This window comes from Ovis canadensis, chromosome 2, assembly GCF_042477335.2.
Source record: "Ovis canadensis isolate MfBH-ARS-UI-01 breed Bighorn chromosome 2, ARS-UI_OviCan_v2, whole genome shotgun sequence".
In the NCBI taxonomy this organism is placed as follows: Eukaryota; Metazoa; Chordata; class Mammalia; order Artiodactyla; family Bovidae; genus Ovis; species Ovis canadensis.
Window position 1 is genome coordinate 152,952,811 of NC_091246.1, and position 16,954 is coordinate 152,969,764.

Sequence of the window (16,954 nt, forward strand, 5' to 3'; positions counted from 1 at the left end):
CAAGATCAGTCCCCTTGCCCTTTCTCTATTCCTTAAAAGTTAGCAGAAGGAATATACCTAAAGAAGAATCCATCTGGCAATGAGCAAGAGGACTGAATAGAGACAGAAACATTAAGAGACTCTGAACATTCCTTGAAAGCCATGATCAACATTAGCTGTGGGGAGTCTGTCTGTGAGATGTAAATTGCTATGCAGGCCAGATCTAGCCACCTACCAGGAGTTCATAGGCAGTGAGAAATTCAACTGATAGGCACAGGAGAACACTGAACCAAGTAGATTCAGTGAAATCACTAAATTTGGATTCTTTGAAGAAGACTTACCAGTGGGGCCTGAACAAAAATGAAAATCAGGGTTTTCTCCCCAATTCTGAATCAGTAGATTTGAGATAAAAACTAGGAATCTGTTTTTCAAACAAGTGCTCCAGCTAACTCCAAGGACAAAATTTTGATATATTTTAAAATGATGTCCAGGTAGAAAAGTTTATATATGAAATTTACAACATGGACAGGATGGTAAAGAGTAAGGGCAGGTGTATCTTTGGAGGAGGATTAGTAAAAAAACAAACAAACAAAAAAAACACCTAAAATAAAATCTGTACAGTTGATTTATTTTTTCATTGAACAAATATTTATTTTTCTTCCACTATATGCCAAGCACGGTCCTAGCTGGTACAAAGAACCAGAGATTAGATTGGAAATTCTAAGTACATGTTTTATAACTTAATATGTGACCCAATCCATCATCTTAGAGCAGGTATATTACTCTATTCTATTATGAACGTGTGGTCATTTTAAGCAGGAAGAAAAGAATGCCTAATGTAAATTTTCCCCCATCTGATTCAGTAGAATCAGCCTGACTCCAGGACAGGCTGACACCTTTTGCTCTCTGGTTACACTCCATGCAAAGTTAGGAGTAATCACCTATCCCAAAGCTGTGCCACAAACCCTATTTCCAGATAAACACAGCTGGCTCCTCTTGATGCGTTCAGTATAACATCTTATCTCTTCCTGGGTGCTGGTGGAGCTATTATCATTATGATAATTGGCAGTATAGTTAATGCATATTTAAATTGTTTCATAGATATTGAGTCAATATGACATATGTTAAGTTCTCTAGATCATTAGCATTTATAGCTACTATCAGTTCAGTTCAGTAGCTCAGTCGTGTCTGACTCTTTTTGACTCCATGGACTGCAGCACGTCAGGCTTCCCTGTCCATCACCAACTACTCCTGGAGCTTACTAAAACTCATGTCCGTCGAGTCAGTGATGCCATCCAACCATCTCATTCTCTGTTATCCCCTTCTCCTCCAGCCTTCAATCTTTCCCAGCGTCAGATTCTTTTCCAATGAGTCAGTTCTTCGAATCAGGTGGCCAAAGTATTGGAGTTTCAGCTTTAGCATCAGTCCTTCCTATGAATATTCAGGACTGATTTCCTTTAGGAATGACTGATTGGATCTCCTTGGGACTCTGAAGAGTCTTCTCCAACACCACAGTTGCATAGCTACTATGCACCCATTTAAAATAAATGACCGGCTGAGAAGTAATATGACATATACACTTACTCTCACATAACTTTCTTGGATAATCTAAATTAGAGGTTTCAAAGAGTAAATAACTAATCCTTGAAATCTTCTTGAGAAATCTGATAAGAATCAATGTGATTGTTAATGTTAAACAAAGGAAAATGAGTAGGAATTTTAAAATAATTTGAAATTCTTGTTTTTTAATAAATTTATTTATCCATATGTGTGATATTAGTACTAACTGTACTTACGATCATGATTGGACTATTTCAGTTATAGCCCTAGGATGACCAAGATGTTCCAAGTATAACTGATGAATTCCATTACTTTAGAATAAAAATTAACCTTTATATACTAATTGTTTAATATGAAACTGCATTTCCTATATTGTCACGGGACATTCAACTTTAAGGAATCCAATATGTTGCACTTTTTTTCCTTTGTGTGCCATTTCTCAAGGATTCTCTGTTCCTTATCAGTTCCTATTCTGGGAACAAGTGGAGCTGCACACAGTTCTCAGGACTGAGATCATGGGAAAGGGTACCTGCCTGGATTCCTCTCAGTGGCTCCCTTCAATGACTCTTTTCAGTGTCAGTGACCTTGTATATATTAGACTATCCATTTTGTTACAATTGATGGGATTTCATCCTTTGTAATGACTGAGTAAACATTTTACTAAATATATAAGCCTGCATTTCTGCTAATAAAATACCCTTGTTCCACTAGAGACTTGGGTCCCCATGTCATTCTTTCTCTCTCTCCCTCTGGCTGATTCTCTGGAGCATAGAAACCTGCCGAACTCACTTTCCTGCCCAGGCTTTCAAGACCTCTTCTGGAGGATGCCCTGTGCCTCCGTGAGTGGTGCAAGCCCTGTCCTAGGGCTTTATTGGTTCTCTGCCTAATCCAGGGAATACTAGCCTCTTTCTCTCTTTTGGCTTCTTATCGTTGACTCCCCACCACCAGGCTCTGGTCCATTAAAGGACCGCAACACTATATTGTGATTTGGTGTGTTTGTGCTTAGTTACTCAGTTGCGTTCGATTTTTTGCGACCGCATGGACAATATGTAACCCACTGGTCTCCTCTGTCCATGAGATTCTCCAGGCAAGAATACTGGAGTGGATTGTCATGCCCTCCTTGCTGTGATTTTAGTAGATATTTTTAAAAATCTCAGTGGCCAAATTAGTTTGGGAAACACAGTTCAAAAATATTTATTTCAAGAATATGATGAGCTATGACAATAACAAAAGCTAACATTTGTTGACTGCCAAGCATAGAGTTAAATGTTTCACTTGAATTAGCTCACTTAATTTAACCTTCTACAAAAATGAAGACTAATTATAGCTAAGAACTTCTCAATTAAACATAATTGCAAGTAAGGGAAATTATATTCAAGGACACTTAAATAAGAAAATATATGTCATTAGCCATAATCAAAGCATTATTCATGCTAGAAAAAAAAGATGTCACCAAGATTATATTAATTTATTGAATTAGTAACTAAAAAAGTTTTAAGAAAGTGATTACCTAAGTTTTCTTGGTATTCATAATACAGGGATTCACTAAGGTAAGTTTTTTTCATCTGTAAGTTCAGTATTGTGAAGACACAAATTAAATACATCTCAGAAGAAAATAATTTCCACTGTAAATAGTACTAGAATTTTCCCTTGACTATTTAGAAACAGATTGCAATTTGCTCTTGAAAGTTAAATAAAATCAAATTAAAATATTTAGCAATTATACTAATGCTACTGTAGTAAAATGGTATTTTATTCATTGAATGGGAATTACCAAATCAGTGGTATGAATTTTATACAAGATCATTTAATTAATTAGAAGTACTTTCATTAGAAATAATTGTATAGCATGTAGAACTTTACTTAGGATGCAAAGTACCTGTACAAATGTGATTATTAGAATAATCTAATTTCATTCATTAAGTATTTAGTGTCTGGTTGCAAAGGGGTTCATCAGTCACTCATGTTCTTCTAGCTACCAGGATAATGTTTAGTAAATTAAGATAACTCATGGTCCTAATAAAAAGTTGAAGCATACTTGCTTCAGTGTGAATCAGTTAAAACCTCCGAAAATGCTATTATCCAGTTGGTCCCTTGGACCTTATCATATGGCAGTTCACTTATGTGATTGTGTAGTTAATAGAGCATGTTTTTTCTCAAATTCCAAAATTTAAAGTGGTAGACCTGGAAGGTATTATCAACATTTTCTAGTCCAGTCCTTTACATTATAGGTGAGCAAGCTGTGATGTCAGAGATTGTCTTACCCAGTATAGGAAATTGGTAGTAGAAACATTCTGTCAAGAAGAGTGCACAAATGTCATCCATCCACCCATCAATCCTTCATTTCATGTATTCATTCATTCAACAAGTATTTATTAAATGCCTACTATGTTCTAGACCCTAGGGATATGGTGGTAAACAAAACTAGACATGGTCCCTGGCCTTACATGACTCTTTTGAGAATACAGTGGGAGGTAACAAAATGTGAATAAAATAATCACTCAAATGCATACAAGATAACAAACCAAGACAAACGTTCTTTGAAAGGGGAACCTGACCTATGGTACTGTATAACAAGGGAACCAGACCTAAACCAGGGGGTCAGGAAGGGCTTGCTAGAGGAAGTGGCTCTTATATTAAGCACAAAGGGCTAAAAATAAGTTATACGGAGAAGGGAGAGGGTGAAAAGAAGTGCAACGGCTCTAGAGAAAGAAGTAAATATTTGAGGAACAGAAAGTCCAGCATGTTTGGAATCTAGAGGTAGTGAGAAAAGGGCAAGAAAGGGCTGGAGAGATAGATCATCCCAGATCAGCTAGGGCCTATCGTCCAGACCAATGCTTTTGTTCTTTATCTTAAGAGTCTTGGAAAGTTGTGGAAGAGTTTAGCAGGAAGATAAAGTTAAAGCTCATATTTCACAGCTTTATTTTTACATGAGCAAATACCAGATTTGTATATCCTATTCAGAGTATAGGACACTTTCCTCCATTTTGATTCTATAAGTGATGGTCTGGAGAAGGGGTAAGGTAGGAGAAATGGAGAACAGGAATATGGATGTGAAGAAGGATTGGAAGTTGGTCACCACAGTTTCTGGTGTAGCAAACCGTTGCCAAGCTCTACAATGACAGAGTACATCATGAGAAACGCTGGGCTGGAAGAAGCACAAGCTGGAACCAAGATTGACGGGAGAAATATCAATAACCTCAGATATGCAGATGACACCACCCTTATGGCAGAAAGTGAAGACGAACTAAAAAGCCTCTTGATGAAAGTGAAAGAGGAGAGTGAAAAAGTTGGCTTAAAGCTCAACGTTCAGAAAACGAAGATCATGGCATCTGGTCCTACCACTTCATGGGAAATAGATGGGGAAACAGTGGAAACAGTGTCAGACTTTATCTTTTTGGGCTCCAAAATCACTGCAGATGGTGACTGCAGCCATGAAATTAAAAGACGCTTACTCCTTGGAAGAAAAGTTATGACCAACTAGATAGCATATTCAAAAGCAGAGACATTACTTTGCCGACTAAGGTCCATCTAGTCAAGGCTATGGTTTTTCCAGTGGTCATATATGGATGTGAGAGTTGGACTGTGAAGAAGGCTGAGTACTGAAGAATTGATGCTTTTGAACTGTGGAGTTGGAGAAGACTCTTGAGAGTCCCTTGGACTGCAAGGAGATCCAACCAGTCCATTCTAAAGGAGATGAGTCCTGGATGTTCTTTGGAAGGAATGATGCTAAAGCTGAAACTCCAGTACTTTGGCCACCTCATACGAAGAGGTGACTCATTGGAAGAGACTCTACTCATTGGAAAAGACTCTGATGCTGGGAGGGATTGGGGGCAGGAGGAGAAGGGGACAACAGAGGATGAGATGGCTGGATGGCATCACTGATTCGATGGACGTGAGTCTGAGTGAACTCTGGGAGATGGTGATGGACAGGGAGGCCTGGCATGCTGCGATTCATGGGGTTGCAGACTGAGCGACTGAACTGACTGACTGACTGACAATGAATTTGGTCTGTGAATGAAATCACATTTGAAACATATAATTGTCTTGGAGGGTTCAAATACACCTGAGTTTTGCTTATGGTTTGCGAACTACTTTAAGTTAGTTCTTACATGGAAAACCTCTACTCTTGGAGTTTCCAAGGTTATTGTATAGATGATGTGGTTTTCTTTTCTTCTGGTCCACTTTGTCTTTACAAAAATCCTGAGCCAGGATAAGAAATTATCTGCATTCATTAATGTCTCTCTTGAGATGTCTGAAGGTAAGGATTCTGGCTGATGTCACCTGACCAATTGGGATGCTTAAATACATCATTTATAAGGCAATAGAAATCTAAGTCAAGCATGTGTGAGGAACTACAAAGAACTGCTTAAAAGACTGAGTTTTTAGTCAACTGTGCATGGGCTTCCCCTGTGGCTCAGTGGTAAAAAATCCACCTGCAATGCAGGAGCTGCCAGAGATGTGGAGGCAATCCCTGCGTTGGGAAGATCCCCTGGAGGAGGAAATGCAACCCTGCCCAGTATTCTTGCTTTGAGAACCCCATGACAGAGAAGCCTGGTGTGCTACAGTCCATGCTGTCTCCAGAGTCAGACACGACTGAAGCAACTAAGCATGCATGGTCTGCAATCTCAGTTTTGTAAGACCTAGAGCTGTTGGAGCCTCATCTCACCTTCCTTATTAAAAATCTCTGAAAGTTCTTCACTACCTGAAGAATAATATCCCTGCTGCTCAGCATAGTCTCCTTCACACTTCTCAAGTTTTTCCTACAACATGTTCCTTTCGGGCAATCAAACTACTTCTCTAAGCCTCGTTAGCCTCTCTATAAGAAAGGAAATAATACTCATAGTCATTAGGACGGGAGTTAATGGTGCTGATGGTAAAGAATCTGCCTGCCAGTGCCGGAGACATGAGATGTGGGTTCAATCCCTGGGTCAGGAAGATCCCCTGAAGGAAGAAGTGGCAACCTACTACAGCGGGTTCTCTCTTGTCAGGAGAATCCCTTGGACAGAGAAACCTAGTGGGCTACAGTACATAGGGTCACAAAGAGTAGGTCATGACTGAGCATCTGAGCAAACACACAAAAAACAAGGGTTTAGCAATGGCCGATCTTTTCTGCATATAATATCTGAGAGATATCTGAGTTATTAATCTTCTTTTAAGTAATGATATGTTTCCTCCTGCCCCAAAGTTCACAACTCTGAAGACAGTGCAACACGAGCACTTACACTGAAGGATATTTTAAATGGGACATTTTCTTACAAAACATTTTTTCCAAATTGGATTTCAGGTAAGTGAATTATTTTTTATATTTTTTTAAATGTGTGATTTTAGTGTTTTTAGTGCCAGCACATCTCTATTGTAACAAAAGCCACCTTAGTTGAAATAGATTAAAAGAGCAATTATTTCGATAAGTCAAGTGGCCACCAAAGCATTTTTGACAGAACTACTTAGACAGGATTTGCTCCCTAATAATGATGCCAGTAGTAGTTTTAGTAGAACAGTAAAATCTGAGAATGCATTGTTAGAATAAGCTGAGCATAGGCTATATAGCTTTTCAGAATGGGAAATAACCACCTATTTAAAAGAGGTCATGAGAATTTTACAAAGAGAAATTCCATTGTTAATTCCATTGTTAAATTCTTAGATAATCCAAGAAATGAAGAAATCCTACCCTGAAGACAAATCCTTTAAGGGCCATAAAATTGATATTTGCATATAGTTTTTCAAAATAGTGTGTTGTTAAGTGAATCTAATCAAACAAATGGTAAAAGAAACTAAATTGCATACATTATAATTTATATCCAAAATGCCACTAAATGTTGAATATTTTTGTTTTAGAAAATAACATGCATATAAATAGGCTTTAAACTAAGCAAAAACAGCCTAAATGGAATGCATATATATATATATATATATATTTGCAAAAGAAACATGCCATTTTAACTAGTTTATTCTCTTTATAATGCAGAGAAAATCCAAGTTTATTCCTAATCACCCTGAACTGGTAAAATAAAGCTTCTACTGGCAAATACAGCATTTTTGTATAAAGTAGAGGAAAGCATCCTTTCCTCTCTTCCACCGTCAACTTATTGGTTTTTTTTTTAACTTATTTTAAATTTGACAAAGCAATGTATACTGGACAGAGAGGAAAAAAATTGTCTATAAAATAAGAGATGTGTTCTTTGTTATAAATGTATTTCTTGCGAGGGAGATCATTTCAAGTTTTGTTTTCCTTCTTGTTTAAAGGACAAGAATATCTTCATCAATCTACAGATAATAATGTAGTATTTTATAATATTGAAACAGGAGAATCATATACCATTTTGAGTAATACCACCATGGTATGTATCCACCATCATCTTCCTCCTCAAAAGCCTCTGCCAGCTCTTCACTGACCAAGGAACAGAGTTCAAACTCGGAGCACCTTATTTGGACCCAACTTGCCTTCTCAGATGTCTCCCACCGTAGTTATCCTCCAATTCTCTCTTCTAGTCACACTAGGTTACTATCCTTGCCTCCTCAATTACTAGCATTTTTCTTCCTCTGTAGAACTAGTATCCCGTGAGATAAGAGGTACAAACTCAGTTCTTCTGGCCAGGCAAATTGAGTTCAGATCCTCGCTCTCATTTACTAGTCATGGGGCCATGGGGGTTCCACATTCTACCATCCTCATTGTGCCTCAGATTCTTCTTCTGTGGAGTATGAATAATAACACCACTTTGGGTTAGTACAAGAATTAAATAAAGGAACATTTGAAAGTGCTTAGAACAGTGCTCAGTAAGTGCTCAGTGGCTAGTCCTATGGTACATATGCACACGCTCTTCTGTCCTAGACCCTCGGACCTCCTACTTTCTCTACCCTCAATAGCCTAGTAATCTTTTAGCCAAGCTTGACTGATATTTCTCCTTCTCTGAGCAACAAATGATCCTCTCATTTGCATTTAATCACTTTTCCCTCAAATTTTTTGCAATGCTGTATTTACCTCTCTCTTATAAAACTGTCTAAATTATGTTATTTATTTACAAGTTTAATATTATAAGCCTCTTGAAACCACAAAATGTATCTTATTTAGTCACACTGTCATCCCTTAAAGTGTAGTAAATTTCTTTGTGTATGGTAGGTATTAATGAAACTTTTAAAAAATTACTTTTAATGTATATGTGGGAGTATATCAATGATATAATATTCTCTTTGAACTATAAATGTATATGGCTCTGTTATTTTTTCTGTATTCTAATCAACTTCTTCATAATTTCAGAAAAGTGTGAATGCTTCAAATTATGGTTTATCACCTGATCGGCAATTTGCATATCTAGAAAGTGATTATTCAAAGGTATTGGTGATTTAATTTGGATTTGTCTGATTATATTTCCTATTAACCCACAGACTGGTCTAGAAAAGAGGAAACAAGAGTCTCTTTATCTCTAAATATTTGAGAAATTAATGCAATTCTAGTTGAATCCCTAAAGCATAACAGTAACATACAAGTAATTCAGAATTTGGCATTCTTATCTGGTTATCATCAAGTATTAAAAATTACTTTCATCCTGAGGGAAAAACTTATTTTGGGGGCACTGACATTCATCATAAAAATGTTATTTGATATCATAAATCATTAGTCAATTCTCACATATTTTAACCTTTTAAATATTTATTATTATTGAAAATGGAACTATCACAATGTAGCTTATTTAACTCACTTGCTCAAGCAAAATAATATACAGTCAGTGGTTAGACCACGGTTTAATCTGTGTCTTTGAAAGCCTAGTGTAGTGTAGCAGTATCCATAGCTGGTCTATTTAGCCTTACTTAATTTCCCCTTCCTGAATGAGGTTGTAGAGGGAAGATAATCACCTTTTTTTTTTTTTTTTTACTTTTACTGGCCAAAGAATTTATACCAAATTCAACTTCTAATAATTACTTTGAGATCAAGAACCTTTTTTTTTAACTGCCATTTTTCAAATTTAGTTGAGATGCAAAACTCCCTAAATGCAGAGAATGAACAGTCAAGCTTGCCCCTCCCTCCTTGTTCAGACAGCTGGTTATTTTCCCTTGGACCAGGTCTTGGTCACCTGCAATCTTCAGAAAGACATGTTTCAACATGCTGGAGTTTCTTTGCCAAAAGGTTGAAAGCCCTTTAAGAAATAAAATCCAAAATAATACTTGATTTGTTTACTTAACTACAGTACAGATGCATGTCAGGAAGCAATAGTTAGAACTGGACATGGAGGAAATCAGTCCTGAATATTCATAGGAAGGACTGATGCTGAAGCTGAAACTCCAATACTTTGGCCAGCTGATGTGAAGAATTGACTCATTTGAAAGGACATTGATGCTGGGAAAGATTGAAGGCAGGGGGAGAAGGGGACAACAGAGGGTGAGATGGTTGGATGTTATCGCTGACTCAATGGACATGACTTTGAGTAAACTCCAGGAGTTGGTGGTGGCCAGGGAAGCCTGGCCTGCTGCAGTCCATGGGGTCAGACACAACTGAGCAACTGAACTGAACAGTACAGATAAAAAATGAAAAAAAATAGCATTTTCTTTTTTTTCTTTTTCTTTGTTTTTTTTTTAATTAATTTTTTCAATATCTATTATTTTTTAAAAACTATGCTCAAAAAAAGCAAGCATTTTACAAGAAAACTATATGATGGATAAAATTAGCTTTACCCAGTTTTATAGGGTATTATAATCATTACTCAGGTACAGGGTAATCCTTACAGGACTTGGAAATTGTAGTAATTTTACTTCAATCAAGGTTAAGTAGAAAGGGAACAATTTTTAGAATAGAGTGTGTTAGAGAAAAGATTTTTATATTAAGAAATGTCTTTGGATATACTTTTTATGGAGTAAGGGTTGAATCACTGCTGAGATTAGTTCTGGAATTTGGATGAACAGCACAGAAGTCTACAGTAAAACTCTTTAAATGACACTCATTTGGAATTGAAACATCTCTTTCCTAGTGCTTTGTGAAAACAGTTCTTTTATAATTCTGAACCTTGAACTCAGTGATCTATGGTTCTACCTTATTGACCTGAGCCTCTTGTGAATCATAATTTGTCTTTGCCTCTTTTTTTCCTGACAGCTTTGGAGATACTCTTACACAGCAACATATCACATCTACGACCTTACAAACGGGTAAAATGTCATGTCTTTTTATTAACACAACTTCAATCTCATATAGAGCCTCCAGACTCTAATTTGAGATTGACTGTGTTATCTCATTTCTAATCTTAGTTTCTTACGTCTTTATAATAAACATATACCTATGCAACTTGAGAAATTCAAAGAAATACTTCCTTGGAATATTCACCTGTTTTTATTTGACTGATATCTTAACATTTTTATATAAAACATAGTTTTGTTTTTCCTACTTTTGAACACCTAATTATAAATTTCTAATTTATGAAAGTAAACATATCTATAAAAGTACCAAAAATGCATGGGAATGATACACAGTGTTGGGAAGAGGGGCTCCTTCAATGGAAGGAAGCAGAAGGGAGAGAAATGTAGCATTTAACCTAAATTTAATTAATATTATGCTAATTGTTTTTAAATGTAAAAAGTTAATACTTTTAATTTAGATGGGTAAATTATCATCTATTATATTGTTTTCTGTATCTCTGTTTAATTTTTTGAAATATTTACAGCTTAAAAAAAAGTTAAAAGGATGAGTAGGTAGGCAAAGGACTGAGGGAGAGAATTTCCGACAGAAGCAACAACACGAAAGACCTGAAAAGAAAGGGGGAGCACAGAGTGTTCAGGAAATTCAAAGTAGGTCAGTTGAGTTGAAATTGGAGGAGGGCATGCTTACTAATAGGAGGTGGTGTAAGGTTGGGAAGGAATTGAGGCCAGAAATCACACGCCAAATAATAATAAGGAAACCATTAAGAAGAGTTTAGTTCTCATCCTGATGACAATAGGGAATCACTGAATGGTTTTAAATGGGAAATGACATGATCAGATTTGCACTTCAGAAAAATCACTCTAAATATGGACAATGAATTGGTTTAGTTACTCATCTTAATGTGATATCTTATTTGCTGTTATATAAAAGGGAAAATAATTATATGGCTTGAAAGGGTATTAAAAATCTTACAGTCTATTTCCCCTTTTGTCCAGTAAAAGCACAAAAATTTAAAGACAACTATCTTTCTACTTCTTTTAAATTCTTTCTACTTCTTTCAGAAAAGAATAACTCTGATCTTCTTAAACTGTCAAATTAAGAAATAGGATCTGCTATATAATGTAGACTCTAAATCCATCCAATACACTGAGTCTTTTCCTCTGTATCCACATTGTTGAGAAAGTCAAGAAGTGTTTATTGAACAACTCTTATGTGGGTTTCCCCAGTGGCTCATTGGGTAAAGAATCTGCCTGCAATGAAGGAGACAGAGTCAGTCCCTGGGTAGGGAAGATCCCCTGAGTAGAGAAATGGCAACCCACTCCAGTATTCTTACCTGGAAAATCCCATGGGCAGAGGAGCCTGGTGGGCTACAGTTCAAAGGGTGGAAAAGGATCAGATGCAAATGAGCTCAAGCACAGACAGACGTATGACAGGGAGACACAAATAGGTGGTAACCTATAGGTCGTAACTCTATACCAAAATCTTTAGTGAGATGGAAACCTTACCATTTCAGTAGAATTTCTCAAGGCTTTAATCATTTCCTTGTTTTTCTTTTAATCATTTAAAAATTCTCGAAGTCCTATCTCTGTGGAGGTTCACCAAATTAAATAACATTCCAAAACAAGATGACAATACTAGTATTTTAATCATGGTCTCTATAAACTTCATGGCCTAGAAGCATTTTAAATATTTAGCTTTTGTGCAGTGAATTTAATCAAACCACTGTTTTATTTGTTTTCCCGCACAACTATCTAATTTGCCAGATTGTTTTTTGGTCCGGTAAATACACCATAATTTAAGGAGTGAAGAATGACAAATTTGTTGAAATTCAAGGCAAGACTGAATATTATTCATTCCAAGTCTTCTATGTCCCTCTGAAAATTTTATTTAAAAAAATCTACCTTAGAGAAGATGAGGATAGTTCTGGTTTCGAGCAAGGGAAGGGTAATTGAAGAGATGAAAGCCTTTGTAAAGAACCGTCCCCCATTTTCTCTCATACTGTAAAACAGACAGTGGCTGCTGTGGTGGCTTGCCAGCCATGAAGAGACTATAGGCTGAGATTTTCAGCTTGTCTGCATGATTGCATAGATGATTCCATGGGATATGGAAACCTAAAGCATGTTAAGATGTCAAGGTAACATGGACACTGATTTGAGACAGAGCAGTAAATTGGGGCGAATGTCCTCTTCTGGGACATTCTTTTTCCTCTGCCCTCCTATGATGATCTGTTCAGAACATTCTAGTGGCCTGGTGCTCATAAAACGCCTTCAACGATCAGGATTCCCACTGCAACACCAACATTCTTCCTCTGTGGGCATCACTTTTTCTACAATCAAAGCTGATCTGTCCAGTGCCATGTTCCCTCGTTATTTTCTAGGCCTCTATATACTTTATGTTTGCTAGGCCGCATCATACTTTGTGATGTGATAAGTTAAATCAAGGCAACATGTGTTATAAGTGTTCACAAGTGTCCAGACTTTAAAATGATGGGAGAAATAGAAATAGCAAGCCTATGTCAGGTTGGAGAGATGCTTTTGGAGGGGGCAAACAGGGAGTCTTCCTTCAGGTGCCTCACATTATACGTTGGAGGCAAGTCTTGTTTTGCATCTCCACACAAGCATCTTCAAGAAGATAATAGTCAAAATTTAAACACGACATCCTATGACTCTTTAACACTTATAAAAGTCTGAACATATTCTTGCTGAAGAACTACAAAATCTCCACGGTGCAAGCCAGTCAATTGAGTATTTTCAGGGTGACTTGAAGCATCAAAGTGAGATTCGCACAGAGTCGGACACGACTGAAGCGACTTAGCAGCAGCGGCAGCAGCAGTATATTTGAAATTGGGCTTTCCAGGGGGCGCTCATGGGAAAGAACCCGCCTGCCGATGCAGGAGACGTAAGAGATGCGGGTTTGATCCTTGGGTTGAGAATATCCCCTGAAGAACAACATGGCAACCCACTCCAGTATTCTTGCCTGGAGAATCCCATGGACAGATGGAGGCTGGCAGGCTACAGTCCATAGGGTCACAAAGAGTCGGACATGACTAAAGCGACTTAGCACACAAGCATGCATATTTGAAATTTCCCCATGGGTGGAGGACTTTCAAGCTTAAGGCATACTGCCCAGTATATGATCTGTTTTTCAGTTTAGCTTGAGATCAGATGTTCCTTTCCTTTTCTGATTTCAAGTCAGATCCCTGGGGAGATTGTCAAATGGCATCTTATTTTCAAAAATTTGAAATGCATATGCATTCACAGGGATGGGGGTTGTGAATGAAAATGTGGAAGAGTACATATTAAACTTTAGCACAATTATAGAATTTCAGAGCTGGAAGTCTCTTTAGCGACCATTTCAGCCTGGTGTGTACAAATTTTACAGTTCTGAGGGTTAAGAGACTTGAGTTTAATGAGGGGTCTGCCAAGAACCAGCAATATTATTTTTTTTAAGTCCTATCATTTCTCTAATCTTAAGTTTATTTTCACAAGACTAGGGAGATTCAATTAGATAATTTCTCGAGGTATTTCCACTTAGTCTATAAACATTTAATCCATTCACCTCAGTATAAAAGGTCAGAAAACTGAGATCCAGAGATATTAAATGACCTATGAACTAGTGACGAACTGCAACTACCACCCCATGTCTTCTGTCTCGTGTTATATCACATTCTTTCTATTAGGTTTGCAGGAGCATAGATGATGATGCATTATTTTTATTTTTTTAAAATTTTTTTCTTTTCATACCTATTATTTGCACTGAACAGCAAAATTCATTTATTTGTTTTTTTTTCTTTCTTTCTTTTCTTCTAGGGAGTTTATAAGAAGAAATGAGCTTCCTCGTCCAATTCAGTATTTATGCTGGTCGCCTGTTGGGAGTAAATTAGTAAGTGTTTAAATTATAGAAGTGTTTAATCATTTAAATAAAAGAGGAGCCATTTGATTTTGGCCTTTGTTAAATTTCCCTGCCTGAAAAAAAATACATTTATGACTATTTTAAGTGGTTAAAAATGGGAAGAGTTTAGATAAATTGAAACCCATCTGAGAATTCCGCAAAATCTCAAGCTCATGGATAGACTTCTTTAAATATCGCAGTCAAAAACTTTATCCTTATACTCAGCCAGAATGCGTTGTGCCAGAAAGCTCAGGAAAAATATGGTTTTCACAAGTTTCCCAGACTAGCTTCAGACAACATGAAATTTTGTCCAAGCTCTTATTTAAGGACTCTAAATAAAGATTAGATCTGGCTAGCTATTAATATTCAGAGATTTATTTGACTTTCTGTTAATATACACAATTATTTACTTAGTTAATAAAAGCAACTAATATAATAGCAGACATTATTCTTTAATATATAGACTTTAAAATCATAACTTTTATATGTTAAAAATAATGTTAATGTGAGTTGGTTGGTATTTTTTGACCTGTTAAAATGGTATCTTAGTTGTGAGTCTTTTCATATCTGGATTATCACTTTTTAAAAAGTATTAGGTGAATAATTAACACAAATATGCAAACTTTATTGTGTTTCTTATGAAATTTCTCCTTGTTAACTAACTTACCACCACACCTAGGCATATGTCTATCAAAACAATATCTATCTGAAACAAAGACCAGAAGACCCACCTTTTCAAATAACATATAATGGAAAAGAAAATAAAATATTTAATGGTATCCCAGACTGGGTTTATGAAGGTACGTCATATTCTTTTTCTTCTGCTGCGGTTAGGCTTTTAATTGAAAATAATCACACGCATTTAGTAACATTTAAATGAGTGGTATGTTACTGTGATGAGGGTGGCATTTCTGAAAGCTGTTATCAGGTTATGAACAGGACGTGCATATTCTGAAAGAACGAAATCTTATCAGACTGGTGGAATTTATTTTCATGAGCATTATAAAGCAGTAGTAATAATTTATATTCTAAGAAGTATATGGTCCTTAGAAGCAGTGTGAGTATATTTTCTCAGGTTTATTTTTTCTTGCAAAATAAACCTTTTATCCAAAACTAAAGAGCTGTCTATATTGTTGTGCAGGAAAATAGTCTTAGTTCTCAATGCTGTCGTGAATTTTGTCCTCTTTCTTAGCTCATGTAGGATCCAGGACTTAACTGGACTTTAAAAGGTCTTCTAGTCTTTGCTTTTGTTAAAAAAAAAAATATATATATATATATATATATATACATATATATATATATAAAACTAAATAAACTGTTTTTTTTTAATATTCCCAGAACAGAAAGTTAACTTTCAAATTTATGTTGCTCTGTAGTATAAGTATGGTTTTCCTTGTCTTGGCTACTTTAGATGACTGTAAAGAAGCTCCCCCCAATGGGAAAATTAATTATTGTTGAGACTTTATTTTAAAAAATACATTCCTGATTAATGTCAATTCCCCAGTAGACTAATTGATGTTTGATATAGGGTATAAGGTTAAACTATTCCTCTATACCCAGATTATTCATCTTTTGATAACCAAAGCATGATATATATCACATCCACATTAAATAAATTATTTCAGTTAGTAAATGGCTATATACAATGTATTTTGAAGTATTTACAATGAATTTGAGTAAGCCGTCTCAGTAACTAATAATAATATGCTAGTATTTATTTTTCAGAGGAAATGCTTGCTACAAAATATGCTCTCTGGTGGTCTCCTAATGGAAAATTTTTGGCGTACGCAGAATTTAATGACACAGAGATACCAGTTATTGCCTATTCCTATTATGGTGATGAACAATATCCTAGAACAATAAATATTCCATACCCAAAGGTATGTGGAATACTTTTAGCAGATGCTTCCATTTCCCTGCTGTCAAAATGAGCAACCAATACCGTGAATAGAGGTGGAATCAACAAGTTTGGAGAGCTTCTTATCCTTGTGCATTGTAAGGCAAACATTGTACTGTGCTCTATTATTTATGTGGACATCTGTTGCTTTGGACATCTGGTTGTGCTGGATGAAGTAGTCTTTGCAAAATCCATTGCAGTCTTTGAAAAACATATGGTCTAGATCATGGAGGAAAAACAAGCTTAACTTAATTTTAATTTTTTTCTTACTTCATGCTCCAAATTCAGGGTAAAGTTCTGTTTTGCAATTCCTTTTGAATTCTGATCTAAATGCAAACTAGAATGGGAAATTAAGACGTTGAATGTGATGTTCCTGTCAGGTCAAAGCAAGTAGGAGTTATGGTCATTTCTGGACATTTATAGCGACTTCACTTTCGCTTTTCCCTTCCATCCATTAGAGAAGGAAATGACAACACACTCCAGTATTCTTGCCTGGAGGA

At 36.2% G+C, this 16,954-nt stretch overlaps 1 protein-coding gene across 1 annotated transcript in view; it reads left to right on the top strand.

The window, feature by feature from the left end:
* FAP (fibroblast activation protein alpha) overlaps positions 1-16,954 on the top strand; it is an 82,151-nt gene that overhangs the window by 13,974 nt on the left and 51,223 nt on the right. Inside the window, exons 4-10 of the mRNA XM_069574337.1 lie at positions 6,728-6,826; positions 7,786-7,880; positions 8,798-8,872; positions 10,625-10,677; positions 14,476-14,548; positions 15,237-15,357; positions 16,283-16,437. Of these exons, the coding sequence (XP_069430438.1) occupies positions 6,728-6,826; positions 7,786-7,880; positions 8,798-8,872; positions 10,625-10,677; positions 14,476-14,548; positions 15,237-15,357; positions 16,283-16,437 (671 nt within the window). The remainder of the gene's footprint in view (positions 1-6,727; positions 6,827-7,785; positions 7,881-8,797; positions 8,873-10,624; positions 10,678-14,475; positions 14,549-15,236; positions 15,358-16,282; positions 16,438-16,954) is intronic.